We start from the raw sequence: 27,526 nt of genomic DNA on the forward strand, positions 1-27,526 counted from the left end.
AAAAAAAAATATTTCAAAATAAGTTGATTTTAGAAGTTTTGGCCAAACAAGTTATAAAATAAATTTTAGAAAGAAATGAAAAAAAAGGAGAAGGAACAAAATTGAAATATGTCAATAATTAAAGGACCAATAGTGTTACACATAAAAAAACTCATACGTGACATACTTGTTTCCGAATTCTACCTTTGGAGCCACTAGACATAAGAGCGGATTTAAAAATAAAATCGGATTATTTTAAAAAAATTCCTAAAATGAGTATATATTTGAAACCTTTAATCACGGAAAGTATATTTTTGACCCAAATTTATAACGAATGATATTTTTAACCATTTTCTCAAAGTAGAGGGGCATTTTTGTCCCTTTACCTTTAAAAGATTGACTTTTTTCCCGGTTAAAGCTATTAGCAACAGTAAACTACTTCTTTTCTTCTTTACAAAGAAAAATAACATACTAAAAAAAATCGATCAAAACAAACCAAATTTTCTATTCAAATTCACAGAGAAACATACACAAATTATATATATAACTATCTAAAAATTGATGCAATAAACATATATATATATATATATATATATGTCAATTAAAAGGAATTAAATTAAGAATCTCTGTTTTTTTTTTTCAGTAAGTATTAAAAATGGCGTTGTTTAGGAAATTGTTTTATCGGAAACCACCTGAAGGAGTATTGGAAATTAGCGAGAGAATTTACGGTTCGTTTTTTTTTTTTTTTTATGTTTTGCAATTTTTTTTATATTTACTGTTTGCTTGTTGCGATCGAGCTAGATAAATGCTACTTGAATTACTAAATTTTGATTTATTTGGATATATTAATTGCTAACTTTGCTTTATTTGTTCAGATTTTTAATTGAATGTCTAATTTTACTTTTTTTTTTGTTTGCATTTTTTTGTATTAACTGTTTGCTTGTTGTGATTAGCTAGATAAATACTATTACAATTGCTAAATTTGATTTAATTTAGAGATATTAATTGCTAATTTTGCTTTATTTGTTCGGATTTTGACTTGAATGTCTAATTTTTCATTCTTTTTAATTGTTTGCATTTTTTTTTTCTGTTTACTCTTTGCTTGTTGTGATCGAGCTAGATAATTGCTAAATTTGATTTATTTGGAGATATAAATTGTTAATTTTGCTTTATTTGTTTGGATTTTGAGTTGAATGCCTAAATTTTGATATATTTGGAGATATTAATTGCTAATCTCTTGTTTACTGTTTGCTTGTAGCGATTGAGCTAGATAAATAGTTAAATACTACTTCAATTGATAAGATTAATTTATTTGGAGATGGTAATTGTTAGTTTTGCTGTATTTGTTCGGATTTTAACTTGAATGTCTAATTTTACTACTCTTTTTTTTTTCCTCTGTTTGCATTTTTTTTTTTTTTGTATTAACTATTTGCTTGTTGTGATTGAGCTAGATAATTAGTAAATACTACTCCAATTGCTAAGTTTGATTTACTTTAGAGAAGGCTCGGCTCCAAGTTGTTCAAGAATAGTGGCGTTGAGTTTCTCGTTCCTTTGACTTAGGATTAGTCAGTTCTATTTCTCGATGGGGCGGGGAAGGGATATAACTCAGCGGTAGAGTGTCACCTGGAAGTCATCAGTTATTAATTGCTAATTTTGCTGTATTTGTTCGGATTTTGCTACGTCTCCTTTTTTTTTTTTTTTTTGGTTTAATGTTAGCTTGTAGCGAGTGAGCTAGATAAATACTAATCCAATTGCTAAATTTGATTTAGTTGGGGATATAAATTGCTAATTTTGCTTTATGTGATCGGATTTTAACTTGATTTTTTTTTTTCTTTCTCTGTTTACTGTTTGATTGTTGCGATCGAGCTAGATAAATAGTTAAATGCTGCTCCAATTGCTAAATTTGATTTCTTTGGAGATATTAATTGCTAATTTTGCTGTAAATGTGATCATCTTTTAGGTCCTTTTTCTTCTATTAACTGTTTGCTTGTTGAGATCAAGCTAGATAACTGCTACTTCTCCAATTGATTAATTTGGAGATAGAAATTGCTAATTTTGCTTTATTTGTTGAGAGTTTAACTTGAATGTCTGATTTTGCTGTATTTGTTTGGTTTTTAACTTGAATGTCTAATTTTGCTGAATTTGTTCGGATTTTACTTGAATGTCTAATTTTTTTTGTCTCTGTTTGCATTTTTTTTCCTATTAACTGTTTGCTTGTTGTGTGGAGATAAATAATTACTAATTTTGCTATATCTATGGAAATGGAAACTGTAAAGGTGATCATCTGTTAGGTCTTTTTTTGGTGCGCTTAAATGGTAGGATATGAAGGAACTCATTCGGTTCAAGTTCACTTTTTTTTCCTGTTGTATAGTGGTAAATTACATGGAAGAACTTTTAGTGTATGAAAGACAATTTTTGAATTGTCCAAAGCTCCACATTTGAGAAATTGATCTTTTACCTTGAGTAGAAAGCATTCTAATTATAAGTTGCTAATGTGGCTATATATGTGCATATTTTAACTTGATTGTCTAATTCACTATGGAAATGTGGAAACTGTAAAAGTGATCATTTGTTAGGTTCTTTTTTGCGCGCTCAGATGGTAGGATATGAGGGAACTCATTCGGATATGAAATTAGATGATTATAAAATATTTGCCTGCTGCATAATAGTTTAGTTAATAATTGCTGCATCTGTTGTTATTTGCAGTATTTGATAGATGCTTCACTACTGATGTTTGGGAGGAAAAAAATTACAAAGGTTATGTAGCTGGTGTAATTAGCCAACTTAAGGATCATTACCCTGACGTGTCAATTTTGGCTTTCAATTTTCGGGAAGGTGAGTCACAAAGCCGGATTGCAAACGATCTATCTGAGCATTATGTGACCATAATGGACTACCCTCGACACTACAAAGGATGCCCGTTGGTCTCAATGGAGATGATAAACCATTTCCTTAGATCCAGTGAAAGTTGGCTTTCCCTTGGGCAGCAAAATGTGCTCTTAATGCACTGTGAATGGGGTGGTTGGCCAGTTTTGGCGTTTATGTTGGCTGCATTATTGATATATAGACGACATTTCACCGGGGAACAGAAGACCTTAGACATGATTTATAAGCAGGCTCCTCGTGAGCTTTTGTACTTGTTGCAACCACTAAATCCAATTCCTTCTCAACTAAGATATTTACAGTATGTAGCAAGGAGGAATGCGAACATGCAATGGCCTCCCATGGATAGAGCACTCACTTTGGATTGCATCATTATTAGGATGATACCTAACTTTGATGGCGAGGGTGGTTGCCGGCCTATGTTCCGTATTTATGGGAAGGGTCCATTAATAGTTGCTGATCAATCTCCGAAAAATTTGTTCTCAACACCAAAGAAAAATAATGTTGTTCGTCATTACAAGCAGGTTAGATATTTTTATTTCCTTCAGAAATCTCAATTATTCTTTGCAATCTCAGGATTTTTTCTATCCTTGTGAAAGAAGGGGTGTCTTTATAAATTCCTTTTAACCGGACATGCTTCAAATTGTCCAGAAACTTCAGCCTAACCAAAACAAAGTTTTCCCCCCAAACTTCACTTGAAAAATCATGCTTGCTCTGATGATGGGCTTGTCAAACTCTTTGGATAAAATTCATATAAAGTGAGGAGATGTGGGATGTGCTGTCTTTGATAGGATGACTATGATACGGGTGTTATGTAAGATTTAGAGTGGATCGAGATCGACTATCTAACGATTTGATTTACTGAAGCTTCTGACATCTTCCTTTGACTAGTAATTGATTTCACTCTATTCCTTGAGCGACATCTGGTTACAGATTATCATGGTATTTAATGGAATAGGGATATTTGATTTAGAGTGAATTGGACCATTTGAGTATTTAATTTACATACAATTCCTTCTATGGGCTTTTTTGAGTGGAAATTGGTTTTCTTTGGTACTGTAATATGTGAAATGCTTGAGCATGCATTTTACAGAATCCATATGGACTTTCTATCCTACTCTTTTCCATCTTTTATGGTGTATGACCTCTATAAAAAAAGGGTTTTTCAAGAAAAGAACACAAGATATCTTTAATTTTTCCATCATAAAGTAATCGAAACAAATTAAAATTTCAAAACAGAAAACATCACCAATTTGGAGTCCAGCTTAACTATTGACAAGGCATTTATCATGTTGTTGCAGGCAGAATGTGAATTGGTCAAGATTGATATCAATTGCCATATACAAGGTGATGTTGTCTTGGAATGTATCAACTTGCACGATGACCGGGAAGAAATGATGTTTCGGACCATGTTTAACACATCTTTTATTAAGTCAAACATTCTGATACTTAACCGTGATGAAATTGACACACTGTGGGATGCTAAGGATCAATTTCCAAAAGACTTCAGACTGGAGGTATCACTATTCTCCTTAGATGCACTTTTCTTATCTTTATGTTCACTAAATCAAGAAGTGTAACAGTTTACGATTATGTACCGGATGAAGGTTCTTTTTTTGGAGATGGATGCTGCTGCTTCTGTAGTCCCTGTTGATTTGTCTTCTTTTGATAAGAAGGATGGCCTTCCAGTGGAGGCATTTGCTAAAGTTCAGGAAATCCTTAACAGTGCCGATTGGCTAAATCAAAACGGTGATGCTCCTGGGAATGTGCTTCAGCTTGTTGAAACCGAAGGTGAGATGATTCCTACTTGCAAGAATCAATCGCTCTTTCAAAATCTTCTCCTATTGGCTCTAGTGGAGAATCTAGTGCTCAATTACTAATTGTTGGAAAAAACACTGAGATGAAAATATCAGAGTTGCAGCCATCAATCTCTTTTCCAATGCTTACTTCTACTGGTTTTAGTGTAGGATCTAGTGCTTCTTCTACATCATCGCCGGTGTCACCTCATGAACGTACAACAGTGGAACATCCTTCACTTCATGAAAGAGAATGTGGTAAGCAGAAAGAAGTTTCCGCTCTACCTGAAATCAAGACTGGACCGCTCAAGATGGATGTTCTCACTTCGCCTTCGTCTTCGCCTCCACCTTTACCTGCAAATGATCAAGTTATTGTCACTGTACCTTCTCCATCCCAGCCTACAGTATCTCAGCCTGACACATCTCCGCTTCCTCTTGAGATTCCTTCAACTCCATTTGAGAATGACAAAATCGCCAAAATGGAACCTGTTCTGCCAACTTGCCCTTCTGGAAGTTCTTCTCCAACAATCCCCATATCCAATATCAAACATTTAGAAGAAAAGTTAATTAATAAGAGTGGGATGTTGCCGTCATCACCACCTCTACCACATTCAGCCCCTATATCGGAGGAGAATTCTGCTTCTGTTTCCACTCCTCAAACTCCAGCCCCTCCTACACCACCTTTGAAGCAAAATTTAACTTTCAGCAGTGGGTCATCACCATCACCGCCACCGCCACCGCCACCGCCACCACCTCCAGCACCTACTTCTTCTCCATGCCTGTTACTTACAACCGCTGTGTTGAGCAAGAATTGTTCCTCAATAAGTGGACCACCTCCACCTCCACCTTTGAAGGAAAAATTAGATTCCAAAGGTGGAATTCTACCGCCTCCGCCTCCGCCTCCGCCACTTCCTGGGCAGCCCGTGAAGGAGAATTCTTCTTTAACTGGAGGACCCTGTCCACCTCCACCACCTCCTTTGCCTTCTTCACAGGCTTCTAAGCCTACAGAATTATATTCAGTACCACCAGTACCTCCGCCTCCTCCCTTGGTTTCATCTCTCAAGGATAATAACAATCTCCCAAAGAGTGTTCCTTCCGTTCCTCCTCCTCCGGTTTCTTTTCCTAAGGTGAATAATGTGCCTGCTTCTCCATCTCCACCCCCTCCTATTGCTCCTCCACCTAACAAAAATTACCGACAGCTGTTGTCTAGCACTATGACTTCAAGAAGCAATTCAACAAAGAAGCTGAAGCCATTGCATTGGTTAAAGATAAGTAGAGCAGTCCAAGGAACCTTTTGGGCTGAAATTGAAAAATGTAGCTATGCCTCCAAGTAGGTTTTTGATATTGTTAATGCAGCTATGTGTTCAACTCTTTTTTTCAAACTACAATGTCTCATTTACTTCTGTGGGTTTTTGTTTTATAGGTCATCAGTGATTGATATGCCAGAACTTGTACATCTCTTCTCAGTTCAAAATTTAGACCAAGTCGGTTCAGGAAGGAATGGGAATTCGAGGACCAAATTTGGACAGAAAACTCAGAAAGTGCAGCTGGTGACTTTTCTGTTATCTGAATTTGTTATTTAATGCACACAATGTTTTCCTGAAATTTGTTTTACAAATCGCTTTGCAACATTCCATGGTTTGATATAAACATTAAAAGCTTAAATTTTGGTTTGTTTTGATAAGCTAAAAGCTTGAAGTTCTTGACCAGTTTAATACTAATATATACTCTTCATGAACAAAATCACTTAATCTCTTCTACTTGGTTGTCTTCCTAAGGCATCTCGCTCGTTCCATCCCCGTGTGATGCACTATTTCATGTTTTCCTTAAAATGTTTTCCATTTCAGAGAGGTTTTAGCTTAAGATATTGTGATTATATATAAGGGGCTGTGGAAGTATAATTTGTAAATGAGGTTTCATCAAGTCTAACCGCTAACCAAATGTTGTCTTTTCCAAAAAGGAACAGACTGACTTATCATATTCGTATAGATTCCATAGCTATATGTTTTTAGTTCCACTTAGTATATAAGGTTTTATGTGTCGTGTACTAGTATTTAACGCAGTTTTTATCTCTAGTTGATATAAATCCCTCTTATGTTAGTATATAAGAACATTCTCATTCACTTAACGTATTGCAGGATATCACACTTATATTAACTAACAATTTGCTGATCCTTTAAGTTACTATGCTCGACCAATAAATAAAATATCTTGTTGTTTCGTATTAGAGATTTTCTTTTAATGATGTGTTGCTGTTTAGAGAAATTATATTTTATAATTTTGCTTCCTAACGTTTTTAAACAACCGATCTAAATGCAATCTTGTTACATAATTTGTAACATTTCATAAATTCCTCTTACGTGATGCTTGTATAATACGGCTGGAGGCTACTGGCAGGAATAGCTGGGAAGAGAAGACAGAACTGTGATAAAGTTTTTAAGAGTGATAATTTACCTAAATCCTTTTTTTTTTTTTTTTGGGTAGATTGATCATAGACGGGCATATAACTGTGAAATTATGCTTTCTAAGGTGAAGATACCGCTGCATGACATGCTGGTAAGCAAAATTCATCCACATATATTGGACTTATTTTTTGGCATAACTTAGTGTAGGGGTGTATTCTCTGAGTACAGCGACAGAAACAACATACCCAATGTAATCCCACAAGTGGGGTCTGGGGAGGGTGGTGTGTACGCAGCCTTACCCCTACCTTGTGAAGATAGAGAGGCTATTTCCAATACACCCTCGGCTAAAGTAAAGCATATCAAATCAGGTCTGAGTACAGCTGGATGAACCATATATTCATAATCATCTCTGCCATGTTTTCCTGAATAATCGTTATTTCCTTCTTCGTGGTTTCAATAAGTTTGGCGATGTCAGCGCAATATGAAATGTGTTAATGGTGTCAAATGAAAGAATGTAATAGGTGCTTAAAATATTGTTACTTCCCTATTGTCTCTCTTTACCAGGGAAAAAAAAAAAGGATACTTCTAACCTCCATTGACATTGACATATAATGACAAAATTCAAAATTCATGTTCCAGTACCAAGTGGTCCCAGTGTCATAAAAAATGGTAGCGGTCCACTACAATATTCATAACTATGTAACCTGTTGAAAACTGAGTGATGTCTCTGTTGTTGGAAAACTGGCTTATTCCACTTTGATATTTTCGATAGACTTCGGTGCTTGCTTTGGAAGATTCAGCATTAGATATCGATCAAGTGGAGAACCTGATTAAGTTTTGCCCAACGAAGGAGGAAGTGGAAGCGCTCAAGGTAAGAAATGCAATAAGATATATTACTCATTGCATATCGAAATGTGTGGACGAACTTATTTATCCAATGTTTCTGTTGCAGGGTTATAAAGGAGAAAAAGAGAAGTTGGGTAGATGCGAACAGGTCTCCCGTTCTGATCTAATCTTATCTTGGTGTACTACATCAGTTTCTCTTTCAGGGACTTTCCTGTATACTTGACATATTTCTGTGACTATTTTCTGTAACAGTTTATGTTGGAACTGATACAAGTCCCACGAATAGAGTCCAAGCTACGGGTTTTCTCATATGTGATTCAGTTTCAATCCCAGGTGAGAGGACAGTGCATCTGCTGCCCGCTTTTAGAAATTGGTGTTTCGTCTTGCTGAAGGTGTATTTTTCTTTTTCAAATTTTTTCAGATTTCTGACCTAAGGAACAATCTGAATATTGTGAATTCAGTAACTGATCAGGCAAATATCTTACTTCTGTTTTATTTCTTCCTTCTTCATTAATCTTTTATTACTCGCAAATGCTTTCTTGATATTTCTGTTGATTCATCTGCTTTCATGTCCTAATTCAGATCAGAGGTTCATCGAAACTGAAAGGGATCCTACAGACAATTCTGTATTTGGGAAATGCTCTCAACCAGGGAACTGCAAGAGGTCGGTTAACATTTGTTTTTGTAGAAGCTTATTTTGTTCACCGTATTTTCCTGATCACATGCTATTGCTTTCTTATTTTGGTTTGCGGAGTGGGTTGAAGTGTTTCTTTTGCAAAAACCTGGACTTGTTTGGTTTATAAGTAACAAAGTATATCACACGAGGGAAACAGCGGGACAACGGCATTGAGAGTATCTACTGTTTAATAATCCACTTTCATCCTCATTCCGGGCGTTCGTTCTTTGCGTTAGCACCATGTAGGTTGTACCAATCAGGTTTCTAGCTTACTAGAAAAGATAAGCCGGTGTTGCTCCAGCTAACTCTGTGTATACCTTAAGGTTCTTTGTTAGGAAAATTCTGAGATCTAAGAGTAAGATGACATTTGTTGACCCGGGAATATTGTATCGAGTATTTGAGAACTCGTCTCCATTAAGAGATCAACAGATTGAAAACGTCCTTGTTGGTAGAACTATATGGGGCTAAAGACTATTGATTTCTCAGCTATTCTCATCTATATTTGCATTTCCGCTCTTAAAATTTTCGTAGCGTCTTTGCTTCATGGACGTGGTACCTGGAGTTTTAATATATTTTTGATGTTCTGTTTGAGCAATTATCATTGTTTTGTAATCACATGCTTGTCTTGATGCTATTGTTATAGGGTCTGCTGCAGGTTTCAAGTTGGATAGCCTCCTTAAACTAACTGACACACGTTCATGGAACAAAAATATGACTCTCATGCATTATCTTTGCAAGGTAAAGATCTTCACTCTATAATGTAAATAGCTTGATGAGAGCAGAATGATGACATCTACAAATTCTCCATGCGTTTTCTGTGGAGTGCAAATGCACTGTTCATGCTCTAGAAGACACCTTGTGTGTTATACTGCCAGATTTTTCATCTTGTTGATATTGTTTTTCCTCTAACACTTGATCTTAGCAAGCAAATCCTTTGAGGTTTCTTTATGTGGCTATGAGTATGATAATTTAAGGTCTTAACTACCTACCATAGGAGGAAAAAAAAAAAAAAAGGAAAAAAACTTAAAAGCTTTTAAAGACTTATCCTGGCAAAATGCATTTGAATTAACTGTGCTTGTAATAATTATCTTTTACAAAATGCTTTATGATTTTTTTTGTGCTAGATCCTTGCTGACAAAATGCCTGAACTACTCGATTTTTCTAAAGATCTTTCCAGCTTGGAACCCGCAGTGAAGGTATCTTTACTTGAACTGACTACTGATATTGTTAATTATTAGAGATATGGATGGCACTTACTGACTTAATCGCAATTTTCTTCAGATTCAACTGAAATATTTGGCAGAGGAAATGCAAGCGATTAGCAAAGGAATGGAGAAAGTTGTAAAAGAGCTGTCCATGTCAGAAAATGATGGACTTATGTCTGAGAATTTCTGTAAGGTAATCCACCTGCTTAATTAATCCACAAATATACTGATTCTGTGCAAGCTGACAAACTCTTTAATATTTTCTTCTGGGCACCTGCAATACGAATAAATGCTTCTTTCTGTTGAACCACTCAACTTAAAACTGAAATTTTGCCTCATTATGGAGGCTCATTAATGAAAACTCGAGATGGAACAGATGGTTTTTTTCCCGAATGTGGGTAGAAACCGACATGCTTGACACTGACCTGCTCTCTATTCGACTTCCCTCTTTAGTCACTGCCCTCTCCCCTTTCTCACCCGCACTCAACCTCTTGCACACCCGACCCTTTATCCCCCTCTCATGAGAGACAAGTATTAGACTTTTACTATTGCAACCGAGTAGGAGACAATGTCGAGGGAGGCTACTGCCCCTGAGTACAGGTGCAATAGAAGGTCCTCATTGATTTGGGAATTTCAATATCCAAATCATGATAAGCTTGTTTTGTTTCACGCATACTGTTGCTTCCTTGTGAATATAAGATTATTGCTTGGTTCTGAGACGAAACGTTGGGACCTCTTGCAAATCACCCAAGTATATGCATAATAATTTGATAATTTTTTTCATGTTCCCTTATTAGCTGCACATATTTTGTCGGGATAACTAAAGAAAAAATATTGTAGAACACCTGTGTTCCCATAATTGGTGTATCTTCTACTTGCCAGGCTCTGAAGGAGTTTCTGAGCCCTGCCGAAGGCGAAGTCAGTTCCTTGGCTCAACTTTTTTCTGCTGTGGTATGTCTGACCTTTTATGACACTGGTTCTTTTGGTCTTATAGTATTTCGACGATATTGATTTATTGCTGGCCTGGTACCTTTTCTGCTGCATGTAACAGGGCAAAAACGTGGATTCATTGATTATTTATTTTGGAGAAGACCCAGCCCGTTGTCCATTTGAACAAGGTAATATTCAATTTAGGCAATCAGCCACTTAATGAATTTTATTCTTCAGTTAGTGAGAGCAGCTTCTTTACAATTGTACTCCTGTGTCAATTGTAGACGTTGATTGGTTCTACTACAAGATGTCTCATAGCTTGTTGGCCAAGCTTCTGGGAAACCGAAGTGCTTATTTTTTTCAGAGAGTTGAGGTGTTTGGCCAATGCTTTTATGAAAAATTTAAGTACTTTTGAGTAGTAGCAGAAATCTACTTATTTTTCAGAAGTTGAAAAAAGTAGCTTTTCCTCATAAACTCTTTCGAAACCTTAGCCAAGCATAAATTGCTGCATAATATTGGCATAAGTGTTTTTAAGATTGATTAGTTAGACACAACCTGTTACTCTTCAAAAATACTTTTCCGAAAAACACTTGTGACAAGAAACACTTTTCAAAATAAGCAGTTTTTAGAAACTTGGCCAAACAAGCTATTAGTCATAAGAAAAACTTGGTCTTCTTCCTTTCTATACTTGTTCTGCGCACTTGATTCAGATGTTTGACACATTAATACATCTATCTGATGCTTTTATTGTTTATATCAATATTCACAATTGTTAGAAAAAATTCATGCATGTCAATACAATAGCTGTTAAGAATTTCATATGGCTATATCTGGTCATACTAACATTCTCTAAGTTGTGGTTATTAAAACAATTCTTCTTCTGAATGAGATGATCTTCAGCTTACCTCGATCTTCAGCTTACTTCTATTGTACTTTTTTCCCGCTAGTTGTCTCGACATTAATGAGCTTCCAAAGAATGTTCAATCAAGCCTTAGAGGATAATCGCAAGCAGCTGGAGTTTGAGAGAAAGAAAGCAGAGAAGGAGAAGCAGAGGACAAGTGCTTCAAATAAGAAAACTTGAAACTTTGAGCGTTCAGGTAGTGCAAATCAATGTAGTTATATATCAGCCCTGGGCTTTGGTTCAACGGTAAAGCTAGTACAACACGAGATGTGTGGTAGGCATATATCACAAGTTCGAGTCCTGCTGGGGAGCCAAGTCTAGTATTTAACTTGAGAAGATTAGAGGGACAGGCCCGTCAGCCAACAAGTCCCAGAGCTGGAGATAGCGGATTTCTCAGTTATTGAAAAGAAAAATATATTCATAAATCATATCAATCAGCATATGCTCTTGGAAACCGACATCATTGATACGTTTCAATGGACTGAAGCAAGCTCCGGGAGCTTTTTCACTCATTTCAGCATAAGGAAGTTGCTCTATATCGTAGTGAAGCTTCACCATGATTGAAGATTTGGGGAGTGAGATATCAGTTCTTGATGATGAATGGGTAGATGATAGACATTTTTGTTAGTTTGTCGGCATTGGTCAGCTAACTTTTGAGGTTGAGTTAGGCCCAAAGTTTATTTCTTAACAGTTCCAAAGCGAAAGTATTGGAAATTGTTCTATATAGCATGTCGCATGTATAGCTCCCCCTTCGATCTTGGGAGTGAGAAGTCAGTTCTAAATGTGAAATGGAAAAGTGGACATTCTTTTTTATGGAAAAGTTGGCGATGTATACTGTACAGTTCTCTAACAGGTAACATTTTCTGATGGTGCTCTATTTTTTTTGTTTTGAATGGCCTTTGTCTAACACCTGTTTGTTGGAGTAATTGTTTTCAATGTTTCTGCAGAATGTCTCGGAAATTGTCAAGTGGGATAACTTCTGAGCAGTGGTGGAGGCAGTCATCTACTATATATACATAAATGAAATTTGACTTTATCTATACGATATAATTTTTCCAACGAGGGGGGTTCGGATGAGCCCATTCCTCCTATTTCTGCGCTTGCTTCAGGTGTGTCAATCGTAAGTATTCACTAGAGAAGTCATATACACTTCTCTTGGAGGAGTTTGTTTTCTGATATACTTATTTTTTTACCATTTGCATAGGTTTTCATACGATTCAATTAATTAATTTAATATTTTCTTTGCCACCAGGCATGTCTTTGTAAATATAATTTGCAGTTTAGATCATGTTCCTTTTCTAGCAATCCATATTTGTCGGAGTGGCGGAGCTACTTTTGTCCAAGGTGAGTTAATTGACACCCCTTCATGTGAAAATTACAATGTATAGATAGGGTAAAATTCTCTTATGTACATAAATATAGAGTCCGGAGCCTAAAGGGCATAAAAATACACGGTATAAACTAAAAGGGGGCTGCCTTTTAATTATATACCAAAATGGGTATAACGTGGACTCCTCCACGTTATACCCCCAAATTTTTTTTTGCATTGTCAGAGAATCCCAGCAAAAATAATATATATATATATATATATATATATTTAATGGTATAACGTGGACTGGTCCACGTTATACAACATATATCTGTAAAACATGGCACTGTCCACGACTCATAAAATTGTTGCCCTAATTTTTCTCCTTTCTCCTCCACCTCTTCCTCCATCCTTTTGAAGTTACAAAATTTCTTCTTCGTCTCCGTCTCCTTCTCCTTCTCCTCCATTTATTTTCTTTTTAAACCCTGCGTTACAGTCTAATTTTTGGAGCAACTTCTTCATCAAATTTTTTTTGTAGCTATCTAAATTAAGGTATTTTTTTTAACTCATATAATATTGTATATTTATAGTAGATGTACGATATCTGTTTGTCTTACATATCTTGATTGTTATTTTTTATTTGTGTTATTTTAATACCTATAAGATATCTGTTTGTCTTATTTGTGTTATTTTAATTTGAACTTAAGATACGATTGTTAGAAGCATTATTATATAAAAGATCCGATTTGTTTAGTAGCACTTTTGAAGAAATTTGTTGTTATGTTATTATTTTTGTGGATTGTTATATAAAAGATCTGAATAACTAATTGTTTTTCATTGTACCTTTAATGTGATATTTATATAGCCAGAAAAGTAAAACGTAATTGATGCCTCATTAGCCCAAAAAAAAGATACTTGAATATCATGATGATGCTTTATTATATGAGACCTAAGTCTAAGTGGGTGGACAATTATTTTGTCTATACCTTATAGGTATTAATGTGGTCCACTATCAGTGGTTTCTAAATAAGGCGTATGGAAGTTGGCTTTATCTAGCCAGTGCATATATGTTCTGCTAAAATTGGAATAATATTTTTTTTTAATAGTAAGTTACTCCAAATAGCTTGATCTGGACTTCAATTTTTTTTTCTAAGGTATGTAGCTTCCACAGGTATCCCTACATCCAGGGCCAGAAGTGTACGATGTGTTAATACTCCAGGAGAAGCATCGATCACAAGCTGTGTGGGATGGTGCCTTGAGAGGACCGACCGGATGCCTGTTTTCACGCCGCGCGGATACCGAATTTTGGAAGCACGAGAGGCGTCATCCTTTTCATCCTCGCATCATTGACTACTTTGGCCTGTGTGGATTTAGGGGAGTAGTAGAGGTAGGATGTGTATCATATAATTGGGCAGTCAGTACTGCACTTATAGAGAGATAGCGTCCTGAGACGCACACCTTTTATCTGCGTACGGGTGAGGCGACCATCACATTATAAGATATTGAGCTCATGTTTGGCATGGTTGTTGATGGTAATCCCTTGAATGATTAATTCTAGAAATATAAGTATTGTTGGGTGACAACAATTAATCCATGAGTTTACTGGTTGGGCACCCGGTCTGGATTGTTTTAATGGTGTTAGTAGGTTAGAAGTAAATAAATTAATTGAATATATTAGAGGCTTAGATGACATTACAGATCAGACCCCAGAAATTGATGTGCAACAGCGGGTTAGGTTGTACTTGCTATGGCTTTGTGGCGGCACGGTATTTCCGGATAAGTCTGGTGACTTACTTAATTTAGACTATTTGCTTGACATGCGTGACCTTAGAGCAATGAGTAGACAAGCTTGGGGAGCGGCTGCATTGTCATATTTGTATACTTGTTTATGTCGCGCTTCATTGAAGAAAGCCAAGAATGTGTGTGGATTCATTTCCTTATTGCAGGTACGTGACTTTTAAAATTATATAATTTTATTTGGTTGTCCTATTTGATAGTTATAAGCTTTTTATTTATTTATTTTAAATTTTTAATATAGGTTTGGGCTTGGGAGCGAATTATACCGATGCAGCCACCACCTAGGGCCCTTCAGCCACACACGGCTCTTGCACGAAAGTGGACTCATCGTAAAACTCGCGAAAATGAGGCACGTGTTGTGCTACCCATATGTAGGGATGTATTGGACAACCTAACAGATGGTCAGGTATTTTATCATAATTATGGTTGTTAATGGCGTTTTGATATAATAATTACGCTTATGTGTAAGTTATTTATTTTATTATCATGTAATTTTATATTCTTTCTGTCGTAGTTTGTGTGGCAGCCTTATTCAGAGGCCATCATTAATGGACTCCCTTAGTAGTGTCGGCGTGACCGAGCTATTTGGATGGCGCAGGGTCCCTTATTTGTGGGATCTATCGAGAGTGGCACATGGTAGACCGCGTTCTAAGACAGTTTGGTAGGAAACAACATAATCTGGGACCATGTGCTGAGATTGATCCTTTTCATTACAAGCGTGACAAGCGGTATACTATAACAGTGGAGGATCAACAAAATTTTATACAAACGGACTTTTTTTAGGAAAATCGTCGACAAAGGGTAAATCTGGCCGAGTATGAAACTCAAGACCCAGAGTCATTATCAGAGTATTTTTGTTGGTATCGACGTCACTTGCGCACTTTCATAGGAAATCCTGCGCATAATGTGGATAGAGGATACCAACACATGGCAGGCAGGCATGAGGCACTGGTACGCACATTACATTCCATTAGATGTTTGATGTCTTTATATGTGTCCTAAAGCCTAAAAAAAAGACATCAAACATCTAATGAAATGTAATGTACGTACCAGTGCTTCATGCCTGCTTGCCATGTGTTGGTATCCTCTATTCACATTATGTGCAAGATTTCCTATGAAAGTGCGCGTGTGACGTCGATACCAACAAAAATACTTTGATAATGACTCTGGGTCTTGAGTTTCATACTCGGCCAGAATTACCCTTTGTCGACGATTTTCCCAAAGAAAGTCTGTTTGTATAAAATTTTGTTGATCCTCCACTGTTATAGCATACCGCTTGTCACGCTTGTAATGAAAAGGATCAATCTCAGCACATGGTCCCGGATTATGTTGCTTCCTACCAAACTGTCTTAGAATGCGGTCTACCATGTGCCACTCTCGATAGATCCCACAAATAAGGGGACCCTGCGTCATTCAAATAGCACGGCCACGCCGACACTACTCAGGAAGTCCATTAATGATGGCCTCTGAATAAGGCTGTCACACAAATTACGATAGAAAGAATATAAAATTACATGATAATAAAATAAATAAATTACACGTAAGCGTAACTATTATATCAAAACGCCATTAACAACCATAATTATGATAAAATACCTGACCATATGTTAGGTTGTCCAATACATCCCTACATATGGGTAGCACAACACGTGCCTCATTTTTTAGAGCTTTACGATGAGTCCACTTTCGTGCAAGAGCCGTGTGTGGCTGAAGGGCCCTGGGTGGTGGCGGTATAATTCGCTCCCAACCGCAAACCTATATTAAAAATTTAAAATAAATAAATAAAAAGCTTATAACTATCAAATAGGACAACCAAATAAAATTATATAATTTTAAAGGTCACGTATCTGCAGTAAGGAAATGAATCCACACACATCCTTGGCTTTCTTCAATGAAGCGCGACATAAATAAGTATACAAATTTGACAATGCGGCCGCTCTCCAAGCTTGTCTACTCATTGCTCTAAGGTCACGCATGTCAAGCAAATAGTCTAAATTAAGTAAGTCACCGGACTTATCCGGAAATATTGTGTCACCACAAAGCCATAGCAAGTATAACCTCACCCGCTGTTGAACATCAATTTCTGGGGTCTGATCTATAATGTCATCTAAGCCTCTAATATATTCAATTAATTTATTTACTTCTAACCTACTAACACCATTAAAATAATCCAGACCGGGTGCCTAACCAATAAACTCATGGATTAATTGTTGCCACCCAACAATACTTATATTTCTAGAATTAACATCATTCAAGGAATTACCATCAACAACCATGCCAAACATGAGCTCAATATCTTGTAATGTGATGGTCGCCTCACCCGTACGCAGATGAAAGGTGTGCGTCTCAGGACGCCATCTCTCTATAAGTGCAGTGATGACTGCCCAATCATATGATACACATCCTACCTCTACTACTCCCCTAAATCCACACAGGCCAAAGTAATCAAGGATGCGAGGATGACGCCTCACGTGCTTCCAAAATTCGGTATCCGCGCGGCGTGAAAATAGGCATCCGGTCGGTCCTCTCAAGGCACCATCCCACACAGCTTGTGATCGATGCTTCTCCTGAAATGTTAACACATCGTACACTTCTGGCCCCGGATGTAGGGATACCTGTGGAAGCTACATACCTTAGAAAAAAAATTGAAGTCCAGATCAAGCTATTTGGAGTAACTTAATATTAAAAAAAATATATTATTCCAATTTTAGCAGAACAAATATGCACTGGCTAGATAAAGCCAACTTCCATACGTCTTATTTAGAAACCACTGATAGTGGGCCACATTAATACCTATAAGGTATAGACAAAATAATTGTCCACCCACTTAGACTTAGGTCCCATATAATAAAGCATTATCATGACAGTTTAAGTTTTTTTTTTTTTTTTTTGGCTAGTGAGGCATCAATTAAGTTTTACTTTTCTGGCTATATAAATATCACATTAAAGGTACAATGAAAAACAATTAGTTATTCAGATCTTTTATATAACAATTCACAAAAATAATAACATAACAACAAATTTCTTCAAAAGTGTTACTAAACAAATCGGACCTTTTATATAATAATGCTTCTAACAATCGTATTTTAAGTTCAAATTAAAATAACACAAATAAGACAAACAGATATCTTATAGGTATTAAAATAACACAAATAAAAAATAACAATCAAGATATGTAAGACAAACAGATATCCTGCATCTACTATAAATATACAATATTATATGAGTTAAAAAAATACTTTAATTTTGATAGCTACAAAAAAATTTTGATAAAGAAGTTGCTTCAAAAATTAGACTGTAACGTAGGGTTTAAAAAGAAAATAAATGGAGGAGAAGGAGACAGAGACGAAGAAGAAATTTTGTAACTTCAAAAGGATGGAGGAAGAGGCGGAGGAGAAAGGAGAAAAATTAGGGCAACAATTTTATGAGTCGTGGACAGTGCCACGTTTTACAGATATATGTTGTAAAACGTGGATTGATCCACGTAATACAACGTGGATCAGTCCATGTTTTACAACATATATTTGTAAAGCGTGGACTGATCCACGTTATACAAAATTATTTGTATAACGTGGATCAGTCCACGTTATACCATTAAATATATTTTTTATTTTTATTTTTGCTGTGATTCTCTGACAATGCAAAAAAATTTGGGGTATAACGTGAAGGAGTCCACGTTATACCCGTTTTAGTGTATAATTAAAAGGTAGCCACCTTTTGGTTTATACCGTGTATTTTTATGCTCTTTAGGCTCCGGACTCATAAATATACTATATGTTGAATTCTCTTAAAAAGTAGTATAAATTATATTTTTCACTCCCCTTTAATAAAAATCTTGCCTCCACCATTAAAATTTGTTGTACGTATCACTTGCCATGAGGCACATTCGTACATGATAGTTTGAAAACGTTAATTTACGTCCATCATTTTGGAAAATAAAAGAGAGGGGCAATAGGGGAATAAACGAATCATATTGACATAAAATTTATAGTTTCCTTATAATTATATTTATTTTAACTTTTTATCTACTTGAAAGTTGATGGTGCAACTCGATCTGTTCGAGTAACTGTTTCATATAATTTTATATTTGTAAATAGCCCCTGGTTCTTAGATAAGTAACCAGATATGTTTATGACTCGATAACAACGAGCGTAATTCTCAACCTAGTCTCTCAGAGATCGGCACGTTGTAAATTAATAATTTAAAATTCGAGTTATGTCAGAATTCAAAAATGCTTAGGGAAACTTGCTTTGGTTTCACGAGAGTTTAAGCTTTTGCAGAGCACGATGATAGAGTTAACCAGATCGGTTATTTTATTTAACTAGTTTTGGACATTGCGTTGCATGTGGGCGCCTATCAATAAGGACAAAATTTTAGAACTTACAAATAACACTAAAAATTATACTTAGAGTTATTAAATAAAAATTATCTGAAAAGTAAAAATTTCGAAAAAGAATGATTTTTATCCTCTTTAGCAAATTCAAAAAAAGGAAGAAGCCATAACAAAAAAGGATATAGAGTATTACTTTTTCCAATCTCTAAGTAGAGAGATCTATTAAAACTAAAATATACTTTGCATTTATATATGACAGACTTTTTTCCTACATCAAATTTTGAAAATATAAAATTAGTTTATTTCGCTGCAAACAGGGATGAAGATAGCCAAATATAGAGAAATTATATTGTAGAAGTTGTAGAAGTTAACGATTAAAAAAAAAAATACAAGTTTCTCTTAGTTAACAAATCCCAAACAAATTAGTTACTATATGGAATAACTAGCTAATACTATCAAAATTTTCAATTAAGATGTACAATAACTCAGTATAACCAAAAGAAAATTATGAAGGCACATAGAAAAGAATCTGGAGTTGATTTTGGAAGAAGACAGAAAGAACTCGTTCATGGTTCACTTCTCTAAATCTTCAACCATTCCTCCTTCATGAAAGCTCCAGCAAACAAATTAAGACATTATCAATGTTAATTAACTTCCAGCTACTATGTAAATATAATTACATATTACTAACCCCAAGTTTAGGGGCGGATCCACCATTACAGTACCGGGTACATATGAATTCAATTTTTTCGACGCGTAGCATAAATTTATTTGTAAAATACATTAAAATCTCAATAAATAATAGATATGAACATATAACTTTAAAGATATAATAGGTCCATATCCAGAACCTTAAAAGTTATACCCATTTAAACTCTGGATTCGCTTTTGCTCAAGTTGCTAACCACAAAGTTTCAATCATTGGAAAAAAAAAAAAAGGGGGCAAATGTTGCATCGTATAGACTTCAAAAATATATCCATGAGGTAAAAAACAAGAGTTGTCCATAGAATAGTCATATTATAGTCTTTTCCAATGCAATAAAGTTACGTAGTGTCCATTTGAGGGTTGAGGGTGAGTGTACTGAGCACAATTCCTGTATCCCTTCACGTTCTTTGCTATCTCTAAAGCCTATATATACACATCTATTCTGCATCCTTTGCTAAAGATTCATTGAATTTTTGGATGATAATAACTAAGAGATAATGTAGACAATTTTATTTACAAAAAGGTCTTTTGGCCACACTATTTTGGCCACAATGGCCCAAATGGAATAAATTCATATGACTATTTAATAATTTATGTTTACTTAATGTCATTTCTATCTTTTTTTCTCAAAGTTTATCTTAATTTAAAATTATATAATAGAGGTTATGGTGATTTTTACATAAATGTAGCTAAATTTGGATCAAATTGGTGTGGCCATTTGGCAACTCTCTTTTATTTAATTCCTAAACGTTCAATCTTTTGGTTGGAAGTAATTAAATTGCACGACCTTCCCAATTAAAGATGGATTAAGTTTGTTGTACTTGGATAGTATTACTTATATGGATTAGATATCAAGAGAGAAAGAAAGAAAGAGAGAACCATTCGCCACAGTCCTTTTCTTTCCTTCGTAGAGGTTCTATAAAATCATGAGATTTTGAAGACATCCGACTCATGTGAAACAAACCTTAGGAAAAAAAAATAAAAAATCAACTAATATACAATCAAATGAAAATTGAAAAGTCAGTACCTTCAATATAAGGCTTCACATTTTGTGGTCGTTGAGACCTTACAACAGACAGAGAAGGTGCCTCAAGGGCAAGCACCCATGTACTCTTGTTAATGTTCTCTCCCATATTTTTTTTCCTTTTCAACAAAGCCGGCTGAATTGATTGTGTTTTCAACAAGATTTGTAATTTTTATAGGGGCAGGCAATCCTGTTACTAGATTACAAATTGGAAAAGTAGTAAATGCTGTCTATTTGTTTCTCAACTTTAATTGATTTTCCTAACTAAGCACATAATTCAAATAAGCCCCAATAATTGAAAAATCCTTGATTATTTCTTTTTATAGACATAATCCTACTCACAGGCATTAATAAAATGCAATTCGATCTTTATTATTCAATGGATCGTATTTGATCAACATAGTGTACCCAAACTGGAAGGTCGACTCCCCTCGCGATCTGTCCCAACCCACAAACAAGAGAAAATAAAACAAGAAAGATGCACCTATTCAAGGACTATAGTGACATCTTCATAAGGTTTATGACTACATTGTTGAAACATCAAGAGCAGTTCTAATACACATGACATTAGCCGACAATGAGAACACAACTAAATTACCAAATACAGTCAGTTATGAATAAGTCAAAATAATGGAAATAACATGTGATACAAGAGATTACCAAAATCCAAAAATAGAACTAATATAATAAACACTCTAAATTCTGAACAAAAACACCTATGTCAATATATATAAATAAATAACCATAATAGCTCTAAGTGGGAACCGGTTATTACCTTTCAATGTTTTCCCTAATTATAGAACTTGCCTTGATTTTCATAAGTATCTCAACAACTGAACAATACCCAATATAAATGTTATTAAACAACAACAAACGATACAGTCTATTCAAACATTGTTTTCATTTATACAGTATAATACAATACAACACCATACTGTATCATCCCATACTGTACATTAATGAACCACGGGAAACAACCATCCAAACAGAGGGTAAGTATCTCAACAACTGAACAATACCCAATTATCTTTGCTTCATTCGGCCAGGGAAAGAAAAGAGAGGTCATTCAGAGAGCCTTTTAATTTACCTGAAGAACCACTAATTTCCGTCCAAAATTAAAATAAAAAAGTACTTGAGGAAGAATCAAGATTTTTTATTTATTTATTTATTTATTTCCAATGTTCTTATAAATCGAAAACAATTCTTATTACACTACATAATGAGGCGAAACGAAAAAGTAAAACTGACAAATAGGGGCTTTAAAAAGAAATAATCAAGGATTTTTCAAATAGGGGTTTATTTGATTATGTGCTTAGTTAGGAAAACCAATTAAAGTTGGGAAACAAATAGACTGTATTTACTACTTTTCCAATTTGTAACTGGTAATAGGATTGCCTGCCCCTATAAAAATTACAGATCTTGTTGAGAACACAATCAATTCAGCCGGCCTTGGTGAAAAGAAAAACAAATGGGAGAGAACATTAACAAGAGTACATGGGTGCTTGCCCTTGAGGCACCCTCTCTATTTGTTGTAAGGCCTCAAAGACCACAAAATGTGAAGCCTCATATTGAGAGCCCGTTTGGATTGACTTATAAGTTGCTTATAAGCTGTTTTCAGCTTTTCTGAGTGTTTGGCTAACCAACTTAAAGTCATTTTGTGCTTAAAATAAGCTTAAAAAAATAATTGGGCTCATTTGACTTAGTTTATTTAAAGCAGCTTATAAGCTGTTTAAAATAAGCCCATCCAAACAGGCTCTGAATCTACTGACTTTCCAATTTTCATTTGATTGTATATTAGTTGATTTTGATTTTTTTTTTTCCTGAGATTTGTTTCGCATGAGTCGGATGTCTTCAAATTTCATAATTTTATAGAACCTCTGCGAAGGAAAGAAAAGGACTATGACGAATGGTTCTTTCTTTCTGTCTCTCTCTTGATATCTTGAGATCAATCCCTTATCTTAACCAGTGAATGCTATCTCAAAAGCCTATATATATATATACACATCTATTCTGCATACTTTGCTAAAGATTCATTGAACTTTGGGATGATAATAACTAAGAGATAATGTTAGACAATTTTATTTTAATTCCTAAACGTTAAATCTTTTGGTTGGAAGTAATTAAATTGCACGACTTTCCCAACTCAAGATAGATTAAGTTTGTTGTACTTGGATGGTCTTACTTAGAATTATATAATTAATTAGCAATTTATTTATGTCTTAACCAGTATAGACATAAATGCTTATAGAAGGCGTGGGACTCTTTTGCGTAGGTGGAGGAATCTGGCTAAATCCTTTGTAATTGATACGTTCAGTGAAGAGTTTTGGGCTAAAAACATCCCTGAACTATGGGCCTGCCTCTAGGAATCCTTAATAAAACTTTGGTATCACAAAAAATATGATGGTTTAGAAGAGTTGAAGTATATGGTTTCTCTTCCCAAATTCTAGCCTATTCAGAATGAAAAAAAAGTCCAGTTTATGAAGTTATAGCTCCACTTAAGCCTGAAGAAGATCAGTGGGATTTTTTTTTTTTTTGGGGGGGGGGGGGGGGGGGGGTACTTGCAACACGTTTTGGTTGTAGCTCTGTTAGTTTCTTGACAGAAAACTAATGGAAGGATGAATATTACAACTTCTGTGATACATGAGGGATGTTTTTTGCTCATTATTATAGCACAAGGATGTAACTTAAGTTAGGTTGGGATGTTTTTAGCCCAAAACTCTTCACTGAACCCATAACTTAGGGTCAAAAATACCTCTCTATTTTGGAAAAAGGGGCTAAAAATATCCTCCTAACTTATTTGGGGATTGGGGGAATAAAGGGATCTTATGGGTTATTATTTAGTTGAGTCGGGTTTAAATAATGGAGCGGGTTTAAAAAAGGATTTTGGGTTATTTGGGGGGATAATTTCCGTCAAGACAGGGGTATATTTGAAAACTTTAAGGATGAGAGAGGTATTTTTGACCCAAAATAAGTTCGGAGGATATTTTTAGCTTTTTTTCCAAAGTAGAGGGATATTTTGACCCTTTTCCCTCTAATATTTAAAATCTAACTTATTCAAATAAATTTATTACTATTATTTAATAGGAGGTAATTTTATTTCTAGATAGAGGGTAAATATGTTGTTAAAGCTCTTATAAGGTGGGTCAAAATGGTCATTTAACTTTTAAGGGATATTTTCGTAATTCAACTTTCTCTTAATAATATATGATGATGATGATGATGATATGATGAACCAACTATATTTAATCACTAGATGGGCTATGCCCGTGCTGCGCACGGGTCTAACACTTTGGATTATAGTATATTTATATATATGTAGTTGTATTTAGATAATGATAATATATATATATATATATATATATACTATGTTCAAAACACGATTAATATAACATTATAGTTTGTGCTCCGTATCTAAAACTTTATTATATACGTGTTTGCTACGAATATAAAGTAGGCAAAAATTTATTAATACTTTTTAAAAGAGAAGACTTGTTTAAAAAGGAAACTATTTTTCTTTCTTTGAGATAAAACAATAGCAATATTTAAGCACCAGTTGATACTTTCAATTTTAATTCAATTAATTTAGAGGTGTAAAATTCTTATTATTTTTTATCAAATTTTGATTTGGATAATTCTAATTCAAATTATTAAATTAATTTTACATCTTTAAAATGAAACAAAGTAGAAATTAATTTTCTATTTAAACGAAAAAATATTATTTTTTAATTTTTGGTAAATAATCTCGGTTTAGCTCATTTTATTTGTCATGTTGTTTTTTGCATGGTTTTTAAGGAAACTTCAATTAGAATTATAATTTGACTAATTTATCTTATTCATTATTTGATCTTCATTTGATATTAATCTCTTTTCACATTTATTAGAGTAAGAATAAAAATGAAAAAGTAATTAAATTCTATCTTATTTTAAAATATAAATATTTTAAGTATATTTATTTTAGTAAACATAACAAATAAATGACATGGCAAAATAGCAAATACAACAGTTAAATATCTAGATTAGATATCAGGCTAATATAAGAAAAGAAAGGAAATTGTATGTATTTGGCTACTTAACCTTTTGAAGAAAAACAATAATATGGGGTCCATATTTTTTGCTGTGCAATAATTTTATTTGCTCCCACTAATGGGTTGATACGCATGTAACAATGAATCCACTATTATTGACTTGATGGGGATACTTTGGGAATTACATGAATATTGTTTGATTTTTTAATATACGGGGTGCACATTTTTTTTTAATATTGGGTTTACTTTTTTTTTTTAATGAGTTTGGAGAGGGTGGGGTCCATTTTTTTTAATGAGTTTGAAGAGGGCGGGGTCCACTTTTAAAAAAAAATATTGCTTGGTGTTTTTAGTATGAGATCCACCTTATTTTTTATTTTTTTAAGAGACTGAAGACGAAGCATGGGTAAACCGATGCTTCTATATAGTAGAAAAATAGAAATATAATATAGTATTTCTATCTACTTTTTAGAAGAATTGGTAATATAAAGTATAAAATGTATTTTTTGCCCTTAAATAAAAAAGTGGGTGGGACCACAAAGGATTTTTTTGCCCTTAAATAAAAAAATGGGACCAAAGGACGGACGATGATCTTACTTATAAACCGGCTCTTCTATATAGTAGTAAAATATAAGTATTTTAAGTATATTTATTTTAGTAAACATAGCAAATAAATAACATGGTGGAATAGCAAATACAACATTTCAATATCTAGATTACATCTCAGGCTAATATAAAAAAAGAAAGAAAATTGTATGGTTTAGCTACTTAAACTTTTTAAGAAAAGCAATAATATGGGGTCTATGTTTTTTGTTGTACAATAATTTCATTTGCTCCCACTATTGGGTTGATACGCATGTGACAATGAATCCATCATTATTGATTTAATGAGATAGTTTGGAAATTACATGAATATTGTTTGATTTTTTAATATGGGATGCACTTTTTTTTTTGACATTATTTGTTTTTTTAATATAAGATTCATTTTTTTTATATTGCTTGATTTTGTTAATATGGGGTTCATTTTTTTTTTCCGTGACTTTGGAAATAGTGGATTCCACTTTTTTTTTCTTCCTTTTAAAAAAAAAATTGGTTTGTGTTTAATATGAGACTTATACTTTTTTTTTAATATTGGTTTTTAATATTAGTTTGTGTTTAATATGGGATCATACTGATGAAAAAAAGTATTATGGACAATTAAAAACAAATATTATGGACATGAAATATCTTTTTGAAAGAAAAGAGGAGCTTGGTGCGTGGGGGTCCGAGAAAAAGGTTGTTTGTAAAAGAATTAAAAATAGGTGAAGGGTTGTGTTTGGTGTTACGTAAGCACGCACTTAGACATTCAAACGACCAGAAGTACTACATTAATATAAAATAGTAGTATATCTTTTGTAAGGAAAAAATTAATTAATATAGGAAAGATTAAATGTAAATATGAACTTTATCATTTTATATTCTTATTAAAAAATAAAAATAGCAAGTGTCGGTGGAAGGGAAGAAGACAACTTTTGTAGAAATCCAAGAGCACTGTGACTGATTTAGATTGCTGGATTCACATGGCAGAAAAAGTTAAAGAGATAAAAATAAAACTGTCAATTAGGAAGGACACCTCTTCATGCAGTGGCAGATTTTTTTTTTTTTTATAAGATTAAAATTATTTTTTATATATATGGAGTAGATGTTGAACTCTCTTAGACTTTTTTGTATATTTATTTTTTTATATTTTAAATCCCTCAGCAGAAATACTGATTCCGCTCCGTCTTCGTGTATACTCCACCTTAGCCGCTTAATGGCAAAATGGAAATGTATCCGTTGTCTTGGGTAACGTCAATATTCTGCCTACCAAGAAGCAAGAATAGGTCGGATAAATGTCAGAACTATGGTCCGACATAGTATTTGCTTGATGAGTTTAGTTTAAAAAAAGATTATATTTTTTTAAAATTTATTTGATATAGCTTTTGACATGATGGACAGCGCATGATATTAACCAGTGGTATCGCATCAGGACCGATGTCATGAGTTTGATTGTCAAGAATAACATGATGAGCATGGCATGTACCGGAGGAGGGGGAAATTGTTGGATAAGGTCAATTAATATCTTGCCTATATATAGAGAGGCCCAGTTGGTGATGTGTAGAGGGAGCCTCGAGTTGAAATTACAATCAATTTGTGACACCCCAGCTAGGAAATTTCCACATCAGCAAAACACGGGCGAAATGTTGGTTATATAAGGAAACATGTTTTAGATCCTAATGATGCATTTTAAAGCATTGCGGGCTTAGATTCAAAGCGGATAATATTACTAGCGGATTGTTATGTTACACGAACATGACACTTAATTAGTGTCTCGATTAAGAAATAAAATTATACCTTTATTATTAGTTATATCTTCTAACATCATAGTCAGTGCTTGATTTTAATATTTTGTAGTGCTAATTTCTTTAGATATATATATATATATTATCTACATTAATGAGATATATTTCAACTTTTCACTTTAGTTAAAGCAGCAAATATGAATGGATGTCTTTCTTTAATTTCTTTTTCCTTTTTTTTTTTTTTTTTTTTTTTTTTTTTAATCTCCACTGAAAATTCAAATACAGTCTCCGCACCCTTATCTTTGTGGAACAGAAGAATATATTGGTACATATTGTCGGCATGTATAGGAAAATAAAATAGGATTCTGTATATTGCACATTTGCACTAGAATC

General features: G+C 34.2%; 1 protein-coding gene across 11 annotated transcripts; it reads left to right on the forward strand.

The window, feature by feature from the left end:
- The first annotated feature begins 423 nt into the window (after positions 1–423).
- Positions 424–27,202, forward strand: LOC132637010 (formin-like protein 13). 11 transcript variants are annotated; one of them, XM_060354144.1, is made up of 22 exons: positions 426–707; positions 2,686–3,386; positions 4,164–4,379; positions 4,470–4,653; positions 4,830–5,785; positions 5,858–5,988; positions 6,082–6,208; positions 7,143–7,214; positions 7,836–7,934; positions 8,016–8,057; positions 8,162–8,242; positions 8,331–8,381; positions 8,492–8,573; positions 9,229–9,323; positions 9,710–9,781; positions 9,867–9,983; positions 10,673–10,741; positions 10,842–10,908; positions 11,668–12,474; positions 12,569–12,741; positions 12,874–12,965; positions 14,102–14,545. In XM_060354144.1, the coding sequence occupies exons 1-19, from the start codon at positions 635–637 to the stop codon at positions 11,799–11,801; spliced, it is 3,369 nt and encodes a 1,122-aa protein (XP_060210127.1). In that variant the 5' UTR covers positions 426–634; the 3' UTR covers positions 11,802–12,474; positions 12,569–12,741; positions 12,874–12,965; positions 14,102–14,545. The 11 variants fall into 11 exon arrangements, with proteins under 11 accessions (XP_060210129.1, XP_060210127.1, XP_060210120.1 ...); XM_060354137.1 differs by lacking the exon at positions 14,102–14,545 and adding an exon at positions 26,790–27,202 and having other exon boundaries at positions 4,830–5,988; XM_060354140.1 differs by lacking the exon at positions 14,102–14,545 and adding an exon at positions 26,821–27,202 and having other exon boundaries at positions 4,830–5,988.
- Positions 27,203–27,526: the final 324 nt, after the last annotated feature.

This window comes from Lycium barbarum, chromosome 4 (assembly GCF_019175385.1).
Source record: "Lycium barbarum isolate Lr01 chromosome 4, ASM1917538v2, whole genome shotgun sequence".
NCBI lineage: Eukaryota > Viridiplantae > Streptophyta > Magnoliopsida > Solanales > Solanaceae > Lycium > Lycium barbarum.